Genomic DNA, 18390 nt, shown 5'->3' on the forward strand with positions numbered 1-18390 from the left:
TCTCTTGATTGCAATGGCCTGACAAGGATGAAATCACCAAATCCTTTGCTCTGTAAACACACTTAAATGGGTTTTGTGCTACCATCAGTACAAATTTGTCCTTAGCAGGTCGAAGTGGGCAGTTTTGTGATGTGTACCCCCGAGGCCAGTGGAAATCAGGCAGATAAGGGCGGTCGGCTGGATGAGGGACAAGAGGGAAGGTCGAGTGTTTTCCGCTGATGTGAGCATCAGTATGAAGCATATATATTCAGAGAGGTGATCTCAGAGTGGAGTGGACGAGGTTCTTGGCATCTGCTGAAACACACCAGACCGTATCTCAACACAACAGGTGAGACCTCAGCCGCCGGTTTACGACAATATTTCACTTATTTCTTCTGTGAATGATTGTTTCACTCCTTCATTTATCTCAGGCCTTCGCACAGTCCACCATGGAAGCTGCAATCTGCACCCTGGTCACCCAGTTCAAGTCGTTCGCTGGGAAGGATGGATCCACCAGCACCCTGAGCAAAGATGAGTTCCAGAACCTGCTGACCTCCCAGCTTCCGAGCTACGCCAAGGTACGACGCAGATAGATCTCAGACGATCTTCCTGCTGATTTCTTGTCATCTTTGCTTCCTGATCACAGACAGACAAAAAGAAACTGGTTTATTAAGCAACATTAAGGTGACGTCTCTCAACTGTTATTCAGACGTATTACTGAGGAAAATTGCTTTTCCATGTAACTGTACTGTTATCTGTCTTCAGAAATGCATTAGCAGCCCACAGGAATGAAATGTTTGCAATTGCACAATGTAGCATTTCTCTTTTAAGACTCTTCACTTAGGTTTTATACGACACATTTATTATATTTGTTGCACAAACTGAGTAGATGCTTTTAGTACTAAATGATTTGTGTAACATATGAGGGACTCTGCCTCCATTTAATGTCTTATTGTCATACAATCAGTGAATAACTCTTTATTGAAAATAACCTAATGTCCAATGTCTCATTTTCAAAATATTAGCATCTCCTCCATAAGATGATACGATTAGTTGATGTCTTACAAATGTTCACTTTCTCTGTCTGACAGAATAAAGCTTTTCAGTTTGAAATGCATGTTAATAATAGATTTACTTGAGATCTGCTTAAATGATTAATTACCGATAATCAAATTTGTCACCAGTTATTTCCAAATTTGTGTAAAGTGTAATTTGGATCTACATGAAAGTTGAGCACTGTTTATCCACACATTTCAAAAATACTGCAAAATATTCATCTTTTATAACAGTTATAATAACATAGTAGGTTTGATTTATATTTCCAGCTGCAGTCTGCCAATATATACAGAATATGTCTTAACAGGAAAAATACAATACAACAGATTAAATATAATTATAAGGATTTCATCATGAGGAAACTTTCTTATTTTTTCTTTCATCAGTTGTATTTGTTACTTCACTCAACCATTAGGTGGCAGGACAGTCTTCCAGAGGAGCTGATGCTGCAGCTCACTGTGCATTAATTCAAGTGTCTCTGATCACCCACAGAACTACAGCAGCCCGGCGGCCGTCGACCAGCTCATGGGCTCGCTGGACGAAAACAACGACGGCGAGCTGACCTTCTCCGAGTTCTGGCAGCTGATTGGAAAACTGGCGAGCCAACAGGGCGGCTTCGGCCAGTAGAGATCGGATTGTGCAACAACCAATCACCCCAATTGAAGCTGTCCAGCTGTAAACTCGAAAGGCATTTGAAGTTGTTTATCTCATGTGTAACTCTTTAGTTAACCATTTGGGAACCATGAATTAAAGGCTTCATTGTCTTGAACCCGAGGCCACCAACACTCCGTCCCCTGTCATTCATTCACCACACTGCATGATGTTCAGCCGCACAGTGAATTACAGCCTTGATTTAGAGGCCTGTAACCCTATACGTGTCACTGCTGTCACTGCTGCAGCATGCGGACAATATCATGTTCCATAGAGGGTCATAACGCCTCTAGAAAGTTACCCATCCATGTATTACAGCAGCAGTGATGCTAAGGCTCCTGGCTGTAATGGAGACCAGGGAACCCAATGCATCCTGTCATGTTTGGGAGGACATCTTGTGTCTTGAAGTCAAAATTGCATTTTTGCTTGTTTCGCTGATAATTCTCGGAGTTAGGCTCACTTTGTATTAATGCTGATGTCTAGACAGAGGTATGTGTGCTGGCAAGCTCCCCAGCTGTTTTATGGCCCATAGGCCTGTTTTAATTTTGCAAAAAGAGAAAGGGAAAAAATGCCGCTAAGTGAGAATGCGGATCTTTCGGCGAGATAAGAAAATGTGACCTTTGTCTCCAAATTGCACACGGTAAGGTGCCAGTGTGGGAGGAGTGGTGACGGGCAAATGAGTTAGCAGCCGCAAAGTGAAGGACTAAATGAGCAGGGCACCCGTCGACTGGGCGCTGTGTGTATATCTGTGGCATAGACTGTATGTGCCCTGTGGCTTCTAGGTAAGGCCTCTTGGTCAGGAGCATGGAGACAGCATGGAGACTTCCACAGAAAGACGCAGTGAGATGTTATCCGTGCTGGGACTTAAAAGCAATACGAAGTTCTCCAAAGAACTGTTAAGAATCTGGCAAGGCTGCTTTAGGTCTTGCACCACTTTTCTTACCACCCACACCGGCTCTCCAGTGAAGAATAACAATTTTTTCTCACATTGCCAAAGTGACCTTTGGGAAAGGATCATGGCCACAGACTAATTCTGATGATAAAATAAAGTTTTGTTCATGTTTAGAAGTTTTTGTGTAAAAAGGGGGGATATTTCAAATGTGTGTCCCCACTAGTGACATAAGAGAAGAGGCACCTCCTCAATAAACAGGATTGTAAGGGTCTGATAACTAAAGGAGTGGCACCCACTGTAGTGTCTGTGGCTACAGGGAAGGCCTCTTTGTCAGCAAGTCAGGAGGCTTATATCTCATCCATCCATAGAAAGAATCCGTGAGCTAGTATCTGTGCGGGGAATCTAAAAACAATATAAAGTTCTTGAAAACACTGTTAAGAATCTGGCAAGGCTGCCTAAGGTCTTGAACTCCTTTTGACACCCACACTGTCTCTCCAGTGAAGAGTCCTTTTATTCTCACGTGTCCTGTGGGAAACGTTAATCACTGAGGTGACGCTTCAACTGTCATCTGTGGTTGAAAATGTGGTTTTGTTCATGTTGGGAAGTTTTGGTGCAAACAAATTGTTTGTCTGAAACGTGTCATGACATACAGTAGAAGAACAGGCACCTCCTCCATAGACAGGATAGTAAATCTGTTTTTTTTTTTAAGTTTGGTTTTTCTACTTTTAATAAGTGAAATCGTTTTGCGAGAGACTGAGACTTTGTGCAGATGAAGTAATCCCACCCGCCCCGTCTCCTCGTCCCTGCACATGACGCCGCTCCAAAGCCACAAGCCTGGCGAGCAGGCGTGAAACTGCGCAAATCACGCATGACGTGCAACAGCTGGCCACACGAGCCAAAGACAAATCCAGTTTTAAAAAAACAAAAAAAAGAGTTAAATAAGTTTCTGATCCCACTTTTCTATGCGTTTTGGCTGAAGCGTAAAAGCTCCTCCACATTCCCAGCTCTGCCTCTCACTCACTCGCTCTTCCAGGTACACGCCCTTTGACTTGTCAGGGGGAAAAGTTTTAAGGAAAGAAAAAAAAAGAAAAGCCAAATCACGGAAGAGATTCTGTAGTCCTACTAGTTTGGCAAGTTCCGTGCGCGCAAAGCAGCGTTAAAAAGGCGGAGAAGAAAGCAGAAACTCACAACTGTGCGCATTTATTACACTGCCCTTGTCCCGCAGACGAGTTTACGGTGAGTTGAATGCGTCTTTCCTGGATTTCAAATTTTTTTGGGGAAGTTTCTCCTCCGCTGGGTTTGCTCGTGGGGTGTTTTGCCACGTTTCGGTGGAGGCGGCTTTGCAAAGAGCCGTCCCATGAAACTCGGTGTGGCTGCGGCAGGGTTTCACTGTGGCTTGGCTCAAGTTACACTTTGGTAAAAGAAGTAAATGATGATAGTTTCTGGGTGGATTTTGTGCTTTTAACGCACTGGTCCCCACAGTGTTTGATCACCATATGCTCCCTCTCTCTGCCTCTCGGAAAGATATTTGATATTTTGATGTAGATCCGTTGTCAAGTTGCCGATCAAATGTGAGGGAGCTTATCAAAAATTGAAGTGGCTGCACTGGAGGTGACAGAATGCGCTAACACGGTCTTTCCAGTTGGCATCCGGGCCGCGCGTAAAAGCCACATTTTGCGCTAAATGAGCCTTTTGCGCACAGTATGCTTTTTATTAAGGGGGCCCCACCGGAGTGACAGCTTGGCTCTCCGACCGGGTGGATTTATTTATTCATTTATTTATTAGCACAGCAATGTCACTTGTGTCAGCTTTCTTTCAATACTGCCTTTCAACATTTATCTACGCGTCCTGGCACACCTTGTTGATGGGGTGGCGCACGCGTCTCAGCCAGCGTCCAGTCGTCTGCGTTTTTGAAACCCAGCTGGATGAGAGACAGCCACCCCGCTCGTCTGCTCACCGCAATCTACAGCCACAACCTAACTTGTTCCTCTGTTAATATTTCATGACACACGAGCGGTAGTATTGTCATTACTCTGCGCACGTACCGTATCACATTCGCCCATTTGGAAACGGAACACTCAATCTTCTCCGGGCTCTGGAGGGAAACGGGAAACCTCTGGTTGTAGGCCTGTATGTTTAATTATTTGCGCAGGGTGTTTTTTGGGGTGGGGGGGCCCTTTAACACAAATACCGGTGATTAGTTCGTGTCCTGAGTTGGACAAGACGAAGTTCTGACGTGGGACGCATGTCTTGAACAATTTTGTCGAAATTAGGACACATGCCTTTGCTCCAAACAAGCACCTTGAGGCAGCTGACGGAGTAAATAATGGATGTGAGAATGGACAGAAACGTCTTTGCTGGGTGTGTTTTTTTGAGTCAGGACGCACAGAGAGCCGTTAAGGCCCCTGTGTAGGCTTCTACCTCTGCAGAGGGTGTGTCACTGGGCCAGGAAGAAGTGAAGAAGTCCCCTAAAGTTCCTGCAAACTGTGTCTATAACATGATCTATCAAAAGACATGATCCAGGGATGGAAATTTTATATAAAATGTGCCAAATTGATCAGTTTTATACTCAAAACGTTATTATTTCCTCAATAACGGCTGCATTGACAATCAGATGAGATTTGCTCACTCTACTACTTGCAAACTTGTGGTTTGTATAATGTTAACATGGCGTCAGACAGTTAGAGATCGTTATGTCACATTGCAAAATCCGAAAGGGGGTCGAGTGAAATTGTAGATGTTAATGGCCCCATATACGCCACACCTATCAGCGCTCCCTGTGTCTCGTGTTATAATGAGACTAGCAGGCACATGCTCTCGGCCTCTGTATGCTCCTGGTGACTGCTCGAGTGTGACATGCACTCCAGCGGCGGAGATATAAATTTGCAGTTTACAAATGACCATTTAGCTGATGCGAGCAGGAAGCCGCCGGAGTCCTCGGCGTGTGTCATCTGTGTCGCACCGCTGTGTGCTCTGCTGAAGCTGACAGACGAGTACAGTCAGCTTTAATGTATCGTGCCCCTGCTCGGTGTTAGCCTGTAAATTCCTGTCTAAGTGAGCTCCACGGACAGCAATGAATGGAATTCCTGCAAAGTTGTGTCACCCCCTGGCATGTTCTGTCGTCTGTAGATTATCTATACATCTGTCGAAACCCAAAGTTCTGATTGTGTCTCTTTATCTAAGTCAGGTAACGTCTAAATTCACTTTAAAATGTCTGCGTGTTTACAGCTGCGGATGTGTAATCCATACCGGGCCCTGGCTGTCTAATTCATTAGGTTGTGTATTTGTGCAAAACAGTCTGAAGGCTCAGAGGAGAAGAAAGGGCCGACAGTGAAAACAAGGATGAGATAGTGAAAGAGAGAGGCAGGTACAGCTGGCCAGAGAGGGAGAGAGAGAAAGAAGGACGGGGAGAGAGAGCGGAACAGACAGGGACTAGGTAATCCCTCAGGTAATCTGAAGCCCAGTCCCCTCGGTTACTTCACCAGATCAGATGACCTATCAAAGATCAGAACTTCCATTGTGCATCAGAACCTGTCTCTCAGTCAGACTCCCCCTCTCCCTCTCCATGTATCTCACCTCACCATCACGCCGTCATCGCAGCTCTGGACTTAACACCTGAAACGGGGAAAAGGCCCTGTGGGGACACGAGGAGATCCTCTGTTTCATTTTCCACTAGCTGTGTCTGTAGTCTGAATGTGGTTTATACGGCAAGCAACAGCAGTCAAATGACTATAAATGACGATCTATCTACCTACCTACCTACCTACCTACCTACCTACCTTCCTTCCTACCTACCTACCTACCTACCTACCTACCTACCTATCCTTTATCCTCCTACCTTCCTACCTTCCTACCTTCCTACCTTCCTACCTTCCTACCTACCTACCTACCCTTTATCCTTCTACCTACCTGCCTCCCTATCTTTTATCCTCCTACCTTCCTACCTACCTACCTACATATAATTTATCCTCCTACCTACCTACCTACCTATCCTTTATCCTCCTACCTTCCTACCTTCCTACCTTCCTACCTCCCTACCTACCTACCTACCCTTTATCCTTCTACCTACCTGCCTCCCTATCTTTTATCCTCCTACCTTCCTACCTACCTACCTACCCTTTATCCTTCTACCTACCTACCTACCTATCCTTTATCCTCCTACCTTCCTACCTACATACCTACCTTCCTACCTATCCTTTATCATCCTACCTACCTACCTACCTATCTTTTATCCTCCTACCTACCTACCGCCCTCTCCATGTATCTAATGTCACCATCACGCTGTCATCGCCGCTCTGGATTTAACCTGAAACGGGAAAAGGCCTTGTCCACTAGATGTTTCCATTGTGTGGTTTACACTGCATGCAACAGAAGTCAAATGAATTATCTATCTATCTATCTATCTATCTATCTATCTATCTATCTATCTATCTATATGTTTATAAGTATATATCTCATATCAGTGTCTTCCCCACAGAGAGGAGTCATGGAGGATGCTATTCAGACCCTGGTGAAGGTCTTCCTGAAGTCGACCAAGGGAAAGGAGAATCTAGGGAAGAAAGAATTCCATGGTCTCGTCAAGTCCCAGCTCAGCAACATCCTGTCGGTTAGGAAATGTTCATTCAACTATTCTGAAACTTTACCAGCACTTACATTATGTAACTGCCGCACAGAAAAGCACTAGCACAGTTTTCATCATAAGGGGCAAGTCTGAACCTTTTTAACATGAGCATTGAGACCAAATTGGGGTGAAATATACAGTAGATGAATTGGAACAATATGATAGAATAACATAAATCAGCATGATAATGTAAATAGAGCCACTGATAGAGACATTTATTAAAAGTGTATTGTGATTTCACCAGTGAGTGTCCAGTTAGAATTACCCATCATCATGCTTGGTTGTCTCATGGTTGTGTGTGCCCACTACCCAGGACGCAGGGAGCAAGGAGGCGGTCAACAACATGGGTCAGGGACTGGATGAAAACCACGACGGCAAGGTTGGCTTTGAGGAGTACATGAAGCTGGTCGGCTATCTGGCGGTCTCGCTCAGTGACCAGCGAACCCTCGCTAAAGAGAAACCAGCCCAAAATGCTGCTTCCGGACAAGTGGCACAAAGCGCCCCCGACAAAGAGGAGGAGAAGCCGGAGGCGACCGCAGAGGCTACGGAGGAGGCCAAGCCTGTAGCAAATGAAGAGGCAAAGGCAGGTGCAGCTGCTGAAGTGAAGGTAGAAGCAAACACGGATGCAAACCTAGAAGTAAAGGTAGCAGTAAAAGAAGAGGGAGAGACGCAGCCTGATGTCGCAAAGGAGGAGCCAGCGGTGGTGGTTGGGCCTGCGGCTGCGGTGGCGGCAGTGGCGGCGGCTGGGCCTGCGGCTGCGGCGGCGGCTGCGGCGGTGGCAGCAGCGGTGACAGAAGCAGGAGAGGCTCCAGCTGCAGAGGTGGCAGTAGCTGCCGTGGAGGTGGTGGTGAAAGAAGAGGGGAAGATGGAGGAAACGGTGAAGGTGGGGGAGGTTGTAGAAAAGGTTGCTGCAGCAGTGGAGGAGGAAGTGGAGAAGAAGACAGAGGAGGCGACCTCATAGGGGACAATCCACAACAAAAAACACAACACACACATACACAAAACATAGCATTAACATTGCCAAAAATAAGTTTATAAGCCACTAATGATTTTTTTTAAATACTCACAACTTTGAAATACAAAAGTTGTAGTTCAAACACTACCCACCCAACTCTGAAGAAACCCCCTCCCTATTCATGATAAATAACACATGTACATGAAAGAGTAGAATTATTGCTTTATATTCCTAGTTACCACTATGTTCCTATGTACAGCATGTGCATCCCACTATATTAAAGCACATTTACCTCATCATGACAATATACTATGTTTGCATGCAGACGTACATGATCTTGTGCATGCCAGATCCCTGTGAAAACTTTACTGAAAGTATGAATTCCCCTGCACATGAACGCACCGCTGCAGACAAGAGGCTCAGTTTAGATCACGTCCTCTCCTCACTTTTGACTCTTCTTCCACAGTTGTGTCATGCAGCCCTACATCAATTTCTGTTCAGTCTTCCGGGTATAATATCACAAGTATACATCTTGCTAGGTACTAATGGCTTAAAGAAATAGTTTGACATTTTTGGGAATGGTGCTTATTAGCTTTCTTACCCAGGCTATTGCATACAAAGTTACAGCCAGCCGCTGCTTAGCCTAACCTAGCATACAGGCTGGAAACAGAGGGAATCCGCTACTGAATCGATAAATCTTTCTTATACTTTGGAATTTCTCTATGATTTAACCAAACACGATATTGTGAGCTCCACAGCTGCTGGAGGGCAGCACGCTGTTTCCCACTGTTTCCATTCTTTATGCTAAGCTAAGCTATCTAGCTACTGAGCACAGTTTCATATTTACTGGACAGATATGAGTGTGAGGTATCAATCTTCTCGTCTAACTCTGGGCAAGAACGCAAACCCCAAAATCTTAAACTATTCTCATATTGGTTGCATGAAAATCTGTCAGTAACGCTTAATCATTTTTTTAACGTTCCCATCTTTTAACTCACAGTGCTATGGAACTGATTTGGCATGACAATAAACATATTGTTTTGCTGAAGCTTTGCTCATCTTAATTGTGTACTCCATCACACCCTCTTCTTTCTCTCTCTCTTTTATTCTACTTTACGGGCTCTTTGTCTCTTTCGTTTTTACTCTGTAAGAGTTTAGCTTCATCTGGAGCCGACGGTATATTCCCCTCACTCGTAGTCGGCCATCGATTAGGAACTGGAAGATCAGGCGTGGCCCCCTGGCTAAATAATTAAGGTTCGAGGGATAGAATACATATCAAAGAACCATTAGGGTCAAAAAGGAGCCTAAGCTGGTCCCATGGGAGTGAGCTGGTCACTGGAGGAGCAGGTCAGAGAAGGTGTTCATGCAACTTAATCCACATTGGTTAGAGCTAGTGGAGAAGAAAAAGATAACAAACACCAAGAAGAAAAGAAACCCTTATCAGTTGTCACCTAATGGCACTTTTTACCTAGTCCTTTATGATATAGTGCATATGTGGTTATTGTAGCGCTATTATGGTCATATTCTACTTCCTGACCCGTAAAGGTGCTGGCCTGTAGAGGTGTAGAGGTGTTGGGAGTCTTCTCTTTAGGCTCTGTTCAAAATAGTTGCTGCTTGTTTTCCACTGGCCGTTCAGGCTTGTGTGTTTATCAGCCACGCCCTGCAACAGTGTAGAGACCCTGTCTGACAAAAGCAACTGGATCCTTTAGTCTGACACGTTGGGAAACTGCTGGATTAGGCATTTGATGTGAAACACACCCTGTGACACAATTATTTCTCCACTGATCCTGCCCATTAGACGAGGTGCTAAGTGTCAGAGGTGGGGCTGTTTGTGTGAGTAAAACAGAATACTGAGCCATCAGTCTGATTCGATGTGGTGTTATCTTTTGTACGGCAGCCTAATGATAAGATGTTGCATGCTATCAGAAATTAAATATTACCATTGTATTTACCATTACTGGGGCCATTATTTAAGTTCTACATGGCCGCTTTATATTTAACTTTTTAACCTAATTCTTTTTTGTTTGGACCACTATGGAGATCACTGGAAACATAGATCTATGTCACATTACATGCAATTTGTTAATTACAATTTAATGATTTGTAAATTGTCCCCTCATCAATAATGCAGTCATGAGAAAAAGGCTCGTGTTGCAGGATTGCTATATCATAGGTCTACCTGGCCAGCCACGTAGCGGCACACACACGTTTTTGTCACACCAACGGATGTGGTAACAGCAGCAGACACTTCAAACTGTTCGGCAGCAAAATGGTCAAGACAAATAAAGTGAGTCATGTGATTTGCCTGCTTCGCTGCGACACTCCCATTGTAAATACTCTTTTGTTTACACTCGCTCTGCTCAGCCTGTATACACTCGTACTGTAGTTTGCTATGTTTCCTGCATGATCTGCTACTAACAAACTTATTAAGACATTTGGGGCAATTTAGTCTTTATCATTAGTTATTTTTTTATTAAAAGCTATATTCTTTTTTATATAAAAACATTTTCTAATCATGGTACTTCCTGTGAATTATGGAGACATATCACTCTCTTGCACCATCTACAGCCAGTTTCCTGTTCAGCATGTATATGGTCCTCGGCCGTTGCATGTTTAAGTCATACGTGTATAGACACATTGCCAAGCTGCACACATTGTTTTCTGCTTCCCAGCTCAGGCCAGGCACATTTGCGCAGATTGTATCACTTCTCTACTAGTTTAAAATGTGATCTTTGCCTTCTTTCTAAGCCAAAACCATGATAAGACGAAACTGGATCAAGCGAAATTCACTTGACTAATGACTTGCACTAACAACAGACCTGGGTTAAACATCATCTGGAAATTGTTTTATGTCGGCAAATGTTTTCTTTGAATCGGAGACGGAGTGAGCCCTGAGCGCCGCAGCTCTGAACCGTCTCCATTGGCAGTTTTGCTGCTTGTCCCTTAGTGTAAACCGCACCCAGCTTTAACTCCATGCAGATTAAAAACATGCTGGAACCAAACACAGCAGACTTGCGGCAGGGAGTGTTCGCAGCCAGATTTCTCATTGCTGCACAATACGTCTCATTCATTGAGACACAGTAGATGAACATAAAAGCCCTTGCTGATAATCCCCCCATTGGATATAATAAGTGTACATACAAGTATATTGACGTGCTCTTCAGGCTCATTTGTTTGGAATGTTTGTGACTATGGGACCATTCCCAGGATGTTGTGCAGGCTTTCATCATTGTACTTCGATTTACTCGTGTTTATTTGCTGCCAAGCACGAGAGGGCGTGTGTGTTTAGCAGTTTGGACTCGTTTCAGTCCACTTGTCAATTCCAGCAAAGTCCACTCTGCTCGTATTTCATCTTCATATGTAACGCTGTATCATTTTTTTGCTTATTCTCTGTAACATGTAATGGCTAAAATTGAATAAAACTGTGACAACTATATACTTTTCATCAGTGGCCTCCTATTTGTGCTCGCATCCCGTTATTGTGTGTGTGCACGTTTGTGTGAGTGTGATGGAGAGAAAGCACCTTGAGAGAGAGGAAGAGGGTGGGGGGGGGGGCAGAGAAACAAATGTGGCGGGTATGTACGTTAAGAGGGTGAAGGAGTTTGAGGGGGAGACGGAGGGGGAGGAGGGAGGGAGGCAGGTGATATTTAAGCCACAGGCAAACTCTCTCCCACATCCATCTCTAGCTTGGCTCCGTCCACTGCACCTCTTCAGAGACAAAGGAGGCCCTCCATCAACACTCAGGTGAGACACACACCTTGCTTCGCTGTACTTTCTCCTGTGTATCTGATGATGGCTGCCATGTAAAGTAGTGTATCATCTGCGTAAATTGAAAATCCTCCTAGAGAGTTAAGATGCTGGGACGTGGACGCTCATCGAGAGACTCGGGAAGCAAAACTGTGCGATTCATTTGTAGACTTTTACTTTTTTGTTGCTTCTGCTCTCTGAGTTTTTGAGACGAGCATGACAAGAAATATAGATAAATGAAATGTGGAAACAAGCAAAGCCGATATGGATTTGTTGCAAAGTCATATCATGAAATAACAATATAATGGCATTAGTATATTTCACATATTAATGCCACATTATTATTATTCACGTATGTATAGATAATATAAGCATGACATGGACTTAGCCTTTATTTACATGTACTGTCATTGAGCATCCCTCTTTTGTTCATTGACATAGTGCATATGCATTATTACCATACTCAATATTGTGTTACTGTTGGCATTTTTTGTCTCCATGGTTTCCTATTGTGTTGCGTCAGCCAGTGAGACTAATGACCCCTATAGATTTTCCAGTTATCCAGCTTTGGTGTCCGCTCGCCTCCTCTTTTGTCTCGGCCGCCTACATCTCTGACCTCTGCGGCACGATGCACGGCAGCATGACGAGAGGCAATAACCGGTGACTGGCATCCCCGTCTCCTGTTGTAACAGCTGATTGGTTAATGAATCATGCACGGAGGGAAGGAGGGGATTGACTGACGGATTGGATGATTCCCTCTGTTTATGTTTTGTGTGTGTGGTTGTGGATTAAGCTCCAAATAATGCTGCAGACTTTTAATTTGGAACTTGAGGTTTTAAGCTGAAGTTTCTTAGGTTTCTTGAGCGTGGAAGTGAATGAGCGCAGTTATCCGTACGCACACATTAGTGTGCACGCCAGCACCTCAGGTTACTCGGGCCTGTAGATTTTGAATGTGACTTTTATGTTTCACTTCTGTTTTTTCGAAAATTTAAATGACAAAGCTTTTGTGGAATCAGACAGAGAAGATTTTTACAGGGAACCTCTCACCGATGCACAACGCTCATCAGTACTATTAAAACAGCTCAACTGTTCAAAGTACAGTTTTCATGCAGCACGTGAGGTGCATTTATTGTTCCCACTCAAACTCTGCATTGTTGACAGTGACTTGTCTGTGTCTGTGTGTGCACAGTCTCTCCAGAGTCCAGCAGAGAAGCACCACCATGCCGGACACAATGTGTGTAAGATTGTTCAGAAAAAAAACAACTTTCCAACGCTATCCTCCGACCTTTCTATCCAAACCTCTGAAATGTAGCACCCAGTAAGGTCACACACACACACACGCAGTGACCACACTTCCTAAATTAGGGTCAGTAATAGCCTCTGCATTACACGCAGAGTGTTATTCAACCCCTTTCTCTGTGGAAATGGGAAAATCTCTCTGTTTTTTGTTTCCTTCCACCCTTTTGCCTTTCCAACTATCACTTTGTCTCGGAGGTGGCTTCAGCCCCTGTTTGCTATGTGGCCGCACATGCAGCTGGGGCCTGGAGCGGGCATTTTGTGAAGGAGTCTGACCTTTTGACCCGATTCCTTCCCCAGCATGTCCAAGGAGCCCAGTTCCAACCTGGAGAGTGCCATGCAGATGCTCATAAAGACCTTCCACAAGTACTCGGGGAAGGAGGGTGACAAGTACACACTGAGTCGGGGCGAGCTGAAGGAGCTGCTAGTAGAGGAGCTGGGGAGCTACTTAGGGGTAAGAGGAGAAGTGTGTGAAGAGGCGCATATTTGGTTGCACAATAACACACTGATGCAGTTTGCAGATATGTGACACAGAAGTGAAGGTATGCGCTCAAATACTCTGACGGCACAAGCTGGAACAAGCCTGTGCAGTGATGTACACCCCCCCCCCCCCCCCCCCCCACACACACACACACACACACACACACACACACACACACACACACACACACACACACACACATAACAGGGAACACATTCTTAACTCTCTCTTCCTCTGTGTTCCCCACTGACAGAGCTCCAAAGATAATGAAGGAGTCGAGAAGGTGATGAACGACTTGGACGCCAACAACGACGGGGAGGTGGACTTCACCGAGTTCATCATCCTGATGGGCGCCCTCACGGTCGCCTGCAACGACTTCTTCCTGGAGTACAAAACAGACGAGAAGCCGAAAGAGTCGGCGGAGAAGAAAGATTGAAGCCGTGCAAGAGGAGAAGAGTGGAGGGAGGGAGAGGGGTGGAAGGGAAGTGGGGGAGAAGAAGAGAGGGAGGTAGATGAGGAGGAGGGGAGAGAGCTGTAAATCAGGAGACATAGAGGACAGAGTTGGAATGGATATTTGTCTTGTGCAATTCGTAAACACTCCGGCTACACATAAGGGAAGCGTTCCAGCAGATAGTTTGTGGGTTCACAGAGCACGGGGGCATTCAGCAGGAGTAGAGTGTTTTTCCCTGCAACACTGTTTCATACCAAAAGCACATCCGGAGCTTGTTTCACATGCAGGACGAGGAATATTCCAACTTCTTCCAGCTCACATCCAGCAGCAGTTTAGACAGTTTCTTGCATGTTCTGAATAAAGGCACTGGGGGGGGAAAGAGGAAGTTTTGTTGCAGAACGCACACTGGGCTTGTTTGAGCATTTCTTGCACATGAATAACTTCTGATCACATATAAATATAAATTAAAGATGATCATATTGTTGTATGTACTCAGTGTTTTAACAACAGAATATGAATTACCCACTTTCCTGCACCTATTTTGTAATCTTTTTTGGGGTAATAACTAATGCATTCTTCAAAGATATTAAACATTGCATTTAACCAACAACCAACTGTGTTGTGTGTTTGTGTGTGTGTGTGTGTGTGTGTGTGTGTGTGTGTGTGTGTGTGTGTGTGTGTGTGTGTGTGTGTGTGTGGGATTGGTTTCACATTCACTTCCTTTCAATGCTGCACAAATATTCCTCAACATGTCGGGAATGAATCGCCACACCTGGAAATCAAGTTGAATGGTGCACGGAGAAACTATGTCAGCAAAAAAGCAAGTGTGTTCCTTTGTGTGAGCGTCCATCAGTGTGTGTGTGTGTGTGTGTGTGTGTGTGTGTGTGTGTGTGTGTGTGTGTGTGTGTGTGTGTGTGTGTATTGGGGATTCCCACAGAGTAAACTGCTCCAGTTCATGCATCCTGCCAACAATATCCTGCAAGTCTTGTTCCACTAGATATAAGCTGACCCAGATGTTTGACTTGGATCTGCATGGAAAACTTCTTCAAAAGAGGGCAACAGAGAAGGAAAGAAGGAGAGAGACGGGCTGAGGGTGTGAGGGGAAGATAAGGGGAGAGAGTGTTTGTGTGTGTGTAAGTGTGCGTCTCTGCAAGTGTGTGTGTGTGTGTGTGTGTGTGTGTGTGTGTGTGTGTGTGTGTGTGTGTGTGTGTGTGTGTTTGTGAATGAAGGAAGAGCAGCGCAGGCGGGGAGTGAATCCAATTTATGGAGTACATCAGTCAAGTATGTAACTTGGAAAGTGGTGGTATAATCACAGAGGAATGTTGGAGTTGCTGTGACTGTTAGCACACATGTCCCTCAGTGTCTCACACACACAAACACACAGAAACACACACACAGACACACACAGATAAGTAAATCAACATGTCCTCTCCCACCCTGTTGGCTTTTACCGCAGCTTGTCATTTGAAAACTTGAGCAGCTGAGGGATATCTTCATTTTTTTGGGGGATGTAATGTGCTTGAACGTTTTATGAGCTCAACCGCCTCCTCTTCCTCTTACCTAGAATTGGAAAAAAAAAAAAAAACAGGTCAGTTAGTGTCGACGGGAGGAGTTCACCCTATTTGCTTTCATTCCTCGCGCCCCTGTGTTCTCCGAGGGCGTCCTCTGATTGGCTGGTTTGAATATTTGAGTTCAACATGCACGGCCTGCAGATAGGTAAACAATTCAAAACAAGACGGCGTTCACGACTGTTAACCCTGCTGCAGCCCGGAGGGAAACAACCAACGTGTTTGCAGCCAGGCTCATTCCACAGGACCAATTAATCAACCGTTCTTTAAAGGGGGTGGACAGAATAATGTGACCTGAAGTCAGGTCATCTGTTCCCTAATGTGCAGGTGCATGGGTGGGAAAAAGGATAATTATTGAATATGTTAAGAGGAAGAGTGTCAATGTGCAGTAAACCAGATCATTTAAAGCACCAATGCAACAATACTAAAAGTATTATCAGCAATATATATACTTGAAGTAGCAAAAGGTAATTCTAACATTTGACTTTTATATCAGGTCAAAGTGGAGCTTAAATGGAGCAGTGGTTTCCAGTCTGGGGGTTGGGGCCTTTCCAAAGGGTCACAGGATAAATCTCAGGGGTCGTGAAGTCGTCAGTTGGACAAGAAAGAAGAAAATAAAACAAATTTAGACTTTGACACAATATGATACTGAGCCACAACCCTAAATCTTCCAACCATCATGTATGCTGTTTTATCTGAGCCAATCCCAGCTAACATTGGGCAAGAGACACCCTGAGAAAACTCACGTAGACAACATGCAAACGTCCAACAGGGATTCCAACTGGGATTTGAACCAGGAACCACCTTTCTGTGTGAGAGCTAACCATTGTACCACCGTGCTTCCCCCTAAGATAAACCACTGACAAGTTATAGTCATCTGAAAAGGGACAAGCGACCAACAACACTCTGTATTGTGTTTTATAAGCGTATTGACTGTTTTGTAAAACATAAATCTTAAAAGTAAGTAGTTCCTCTAGTTGTAATGAGTAGTTGTCCAATAAATATTGTGCAGTAAAACTACTAATTTCCCTTTGAAAATGTAGTAAAGAATCGTCAAATGAAAATACTTAAGTACAACGACCTAGCCATTGTACCTAAATGCAGTAAATGTACATGTAAATGTACTTAGTTAGATTCCAACACAGTAAATGAGGTTTTTATATGATGTTAACTGGTTTGTAATTTAAAAGTAGCAGCAGTGGCAACAGGAATGATGTGGGAATTTTACTTTCTTTCATAGGGAACAAGAGTTATTTAGTGTTTGAGACTGAACATTTCTTCTGGCATCGGGTTGAGAGCAGAGGGGAATTTCAACAGTTCATAGGCTTGTTCAGTGAATTATGGGAATTATGTGCTTGTAAATGTGTTGCATCAGTTGGGATCCACAGGGAGACATGAGTGATTCCAGTTACTTAACACTCAATCAAATGGCCTTTCCAACCGTACTCAGACAGACAAAGGCTGGAAGACGTCCTGCAAACAGTATCTAAAACACGGCTGACCTCACCAGACAATTCAAACTGAAAGACAAGCGGCTCCGCTGATGGATCACACGTGGCAGGCGTCACCTTCGCGGGGAAAGGAGATGAGCAACACAGAGCCAGGGCCGTGTCACTGCCGCCGAGTCTGAAGCATCTGATAACGATGGCAGGGGCACTTCGATTACCAGCGGAGCAGGTCAAGCGACACCCTGGATTCCAGTCGCCACGTCCATCAGCCGCAGTCAGCCGGCGAGAAGCCTGAGAGGCTGGCTGTTGTGAGAGTAGGATGGCACACACACACATGAGAACAAAATGAAATTATTCATTCAAGTATACAGCAGCATAGGTGGATCCAGGTTTATAATCATCTGATGATTAATTCCTCTCCAGGTGGAGCTCACTCCCTCTCGGGGAGAACTTGAGAAGGCCCGCGTTCCTCAGCTTCATGAAATCCATCTCGACGGACAGCCGCAGGGAAACCTTATGGCTGCAGCTCGCTGCCAAGGAGGAGCCGGGACACTTATGAATTACAAAGCTTCATACGCTATACTCGTACTGCACTACATTTCACAGGGAAATACTGCACTTTGTACTCTGACAGGGGAAGTTTCCAGTTACTGTCCAGTGCAAGAGTCTCAGCTACTTTGAGCTTAGACATACAACCGATTGTCAAAGAACCATTCAACCATTAGTTTCCAATCTTTTTGTGGCCACTTACAATAAAGCACTTGTTGTTGGGGCCCCGTGTCACATGTCAATTGTTTATGTGTCATTAGCAGCTTCACCAAAGAGCCAAAAATAGTAAAGTAAATAATTTAAGTTGATGGAATAATTCAATTTTAATGATAAACCAGTCACATGGACCATTGTTTTGCTGAGAGAGTAATTTGACTTATGACCCTTTCAATATATTTAGCTACGTCTGTATTTTTACCTCCACCGAAGAGGTTATGTTTCACCACTATTGTTTGTTTGTGTGTTTGTGAGCAAGTTTACACAAAAACTACTGGACAGATTACCACAAAACCTGGGGGAAGGATGTGATATGGGTCCGGAAAGAATCTATTAAATTCTGGTGAGGATCCACATTTTAACACTTTCTGTAACATGATGAGATGTGGCATTTTTTTTTACATGTTAACTGATCTTGATGCAAATAATCATGCATATTTACTGGACTGATATCTGTGAGTGTGAGTGATTTGGTGCAGC

At 44.4% G+C, this 18390-nt stretch overlaps 3 protein-coding genes across 7 annotated transcripts; all 3 read left to right on the top strand.

The window, feature by feature from the left end:
* The first annotated feature begins 176 nt into the window (after nucleotides 1-176).
* Nucleotides 177-1820, top strand: s100a11 (S100 calcium binding protein A11). Its single transcript, XM_034600393.1, has 3 exons — nucleotides 177-328; nucleotides 411-557; nucleotides 1528-1820. Exons 2-3 carry the CDS (start codon nucleotides 429-431, stop codon nucleotides 1660-1662), a joined length of 264 nt encoding a protein of 87 aa, XP_034456284.1. The 5' UTR covers nucleotides 177-328; nucleotides 411-428; the 3' UTR covers nucleotides 1663-1820.
* Nucleotides 1821-3627: 1807 nt separating this feature from the next.
* Nucleotides 3628-8230, top strand: s100u (S100 calcium binding protein U). Of its 3 annotated transcripts, none has more exons than XM_034600388.1 (4): nucleotides 3628-3814; nucleotides 7042-7184; nucleotides 7513-7899; nucleotides 7969-8230. In XM_034600388.1, exons 2-4 carry the CDS (start codon nucleotides 7065-7067, stop codon nucleotides 8158-8160), a joined length of 699 nt encoding a protein of 232 aa, XP_034456279.1. In that variant the 5' UTR covers nucleotides 3628-3814; nucleotides 7042-7064; the 3' UTR covers nucleotides 8161-8230. The 3 variants fall into 3 exon arrangements, with proteins under 3 accessions (XP_034456279.1, XP_034456278.1, XP_034456277.1); XM_034600387.1 differs by having other exon boundaries at nucleotides 3635-3814; nucleotides 7056-7184; nucleotides 7513-7903; nucleotides 7973-8230; XM_034600386.1 differs by having other exon boundaries at nucleotides 3635-3814; nucleotides 7056-7184.
* A 3576-nt stretch (nucleotides 8231-11806) lies between these two features.
* On the top strand, nucleotides 11807-14731 carry s100s (S100 calcium binding protein S). 3 transcript variants are annotated; one of them, XM_034600389.1, is made up of 4 exons: nucleotides 11807-11898; nucleotides 13091-13135; nucleotides 13498-13651; nucleotides 13932-14731. In XM_034600389.1, exons 2-4 carry the CDS (start codon nucleotides 13122-13124, stop codon nucleotides 14112-14114), a joined length of 351 nt encoding a protein of 116 aa, XP_034456280.1. In that variant the 5' UTR covers nucleotides 11807-11898; nucleotides 13091-13121; the 3' UTR covers nucleotides 14115-14731. The 3 variants fall into 3 exon arrangements, with proteins under 3 accessions (XP_034456280.1, XP_034456281.1, XP_034456283.1); XM_034600390.1 differs by lacking the exon at nucleotides 13091-13135 and having other exon boundaries at nucleotides 11828-11898; XM_034600392.1 differs by lacking the exons at nucleotides 11807-11898; nucleotides 13091-13135 and adding an exon at nucleotides 13176-13219.
* The last annotated feature ends 3659 nt before the right edge of the window (nucleotides 14732-18390 follow it).

The sequence above is a fragment of the Hippoglossus hippoglossus genome, chromosome 11 (genome assembly GCF_009819705.1).
Source record: "Hippoglossus hippoglossus isolate fHipHip1 chromosome 11, fHipHip1.pri, whole genome shotgun sequence".
Classification (NCBI taxonomy): Eukaryota; Metazoa; Chordata; class Actinopteri; order Pleuronectiformes; family Pleuronectidae; genus Hippoglossus; species Hippoglossus hippoglossus.

Excerpts from the sequence above, each read along its gene's own strand:
- s100u (XM_034600388.1), top strand. The coding sequence starts at position 7,065 with ATGGAGGATGCTATTCAGACCCTGGTGAAGGTCTTCCTGAAGTCGACC. Across the intron at positions 7,185-7,512 it reads AGCTCAGCAACATCCTGTCG|GACGCAGGGAGCAAGGAGGC; the intron begins GTTAGGAAATGT and ends CCCACTACCCAG. Across the intron at positions 7,900-7,968 it reads TCGCAAAGGAGGAGCCAGCG|GCGGCGGTGGCAGCAGCGGT; the intron begins GTGGTGGTTGGG and ends GCGGCGGCGGCT.
- s100a11 (XM_034600393.1), top strand. The coding sequence starts at position 429 with ATGGAAGCTGCAATCTGCACCCTGGTCACCCAGTTCAAGTCGTTCGCT. Across the intron at positions 558-1,527 it reads AGCTTCCGAGCTACGCCAAG|AACTACAGCAGCCCGGCGGC; the intron begins GTACGACGCAGA and ends GATCACCCACAG.
- s100s (XM_034600389.1), top strand. Across the intron at positions 13,652-13,931 it reads AGCTGGGGAGCTACTTAGGG|AGCTCCAAAGATAATGAAGG; the intron begins GTAAGAGGAGAA and ends CCCCACTGACAG.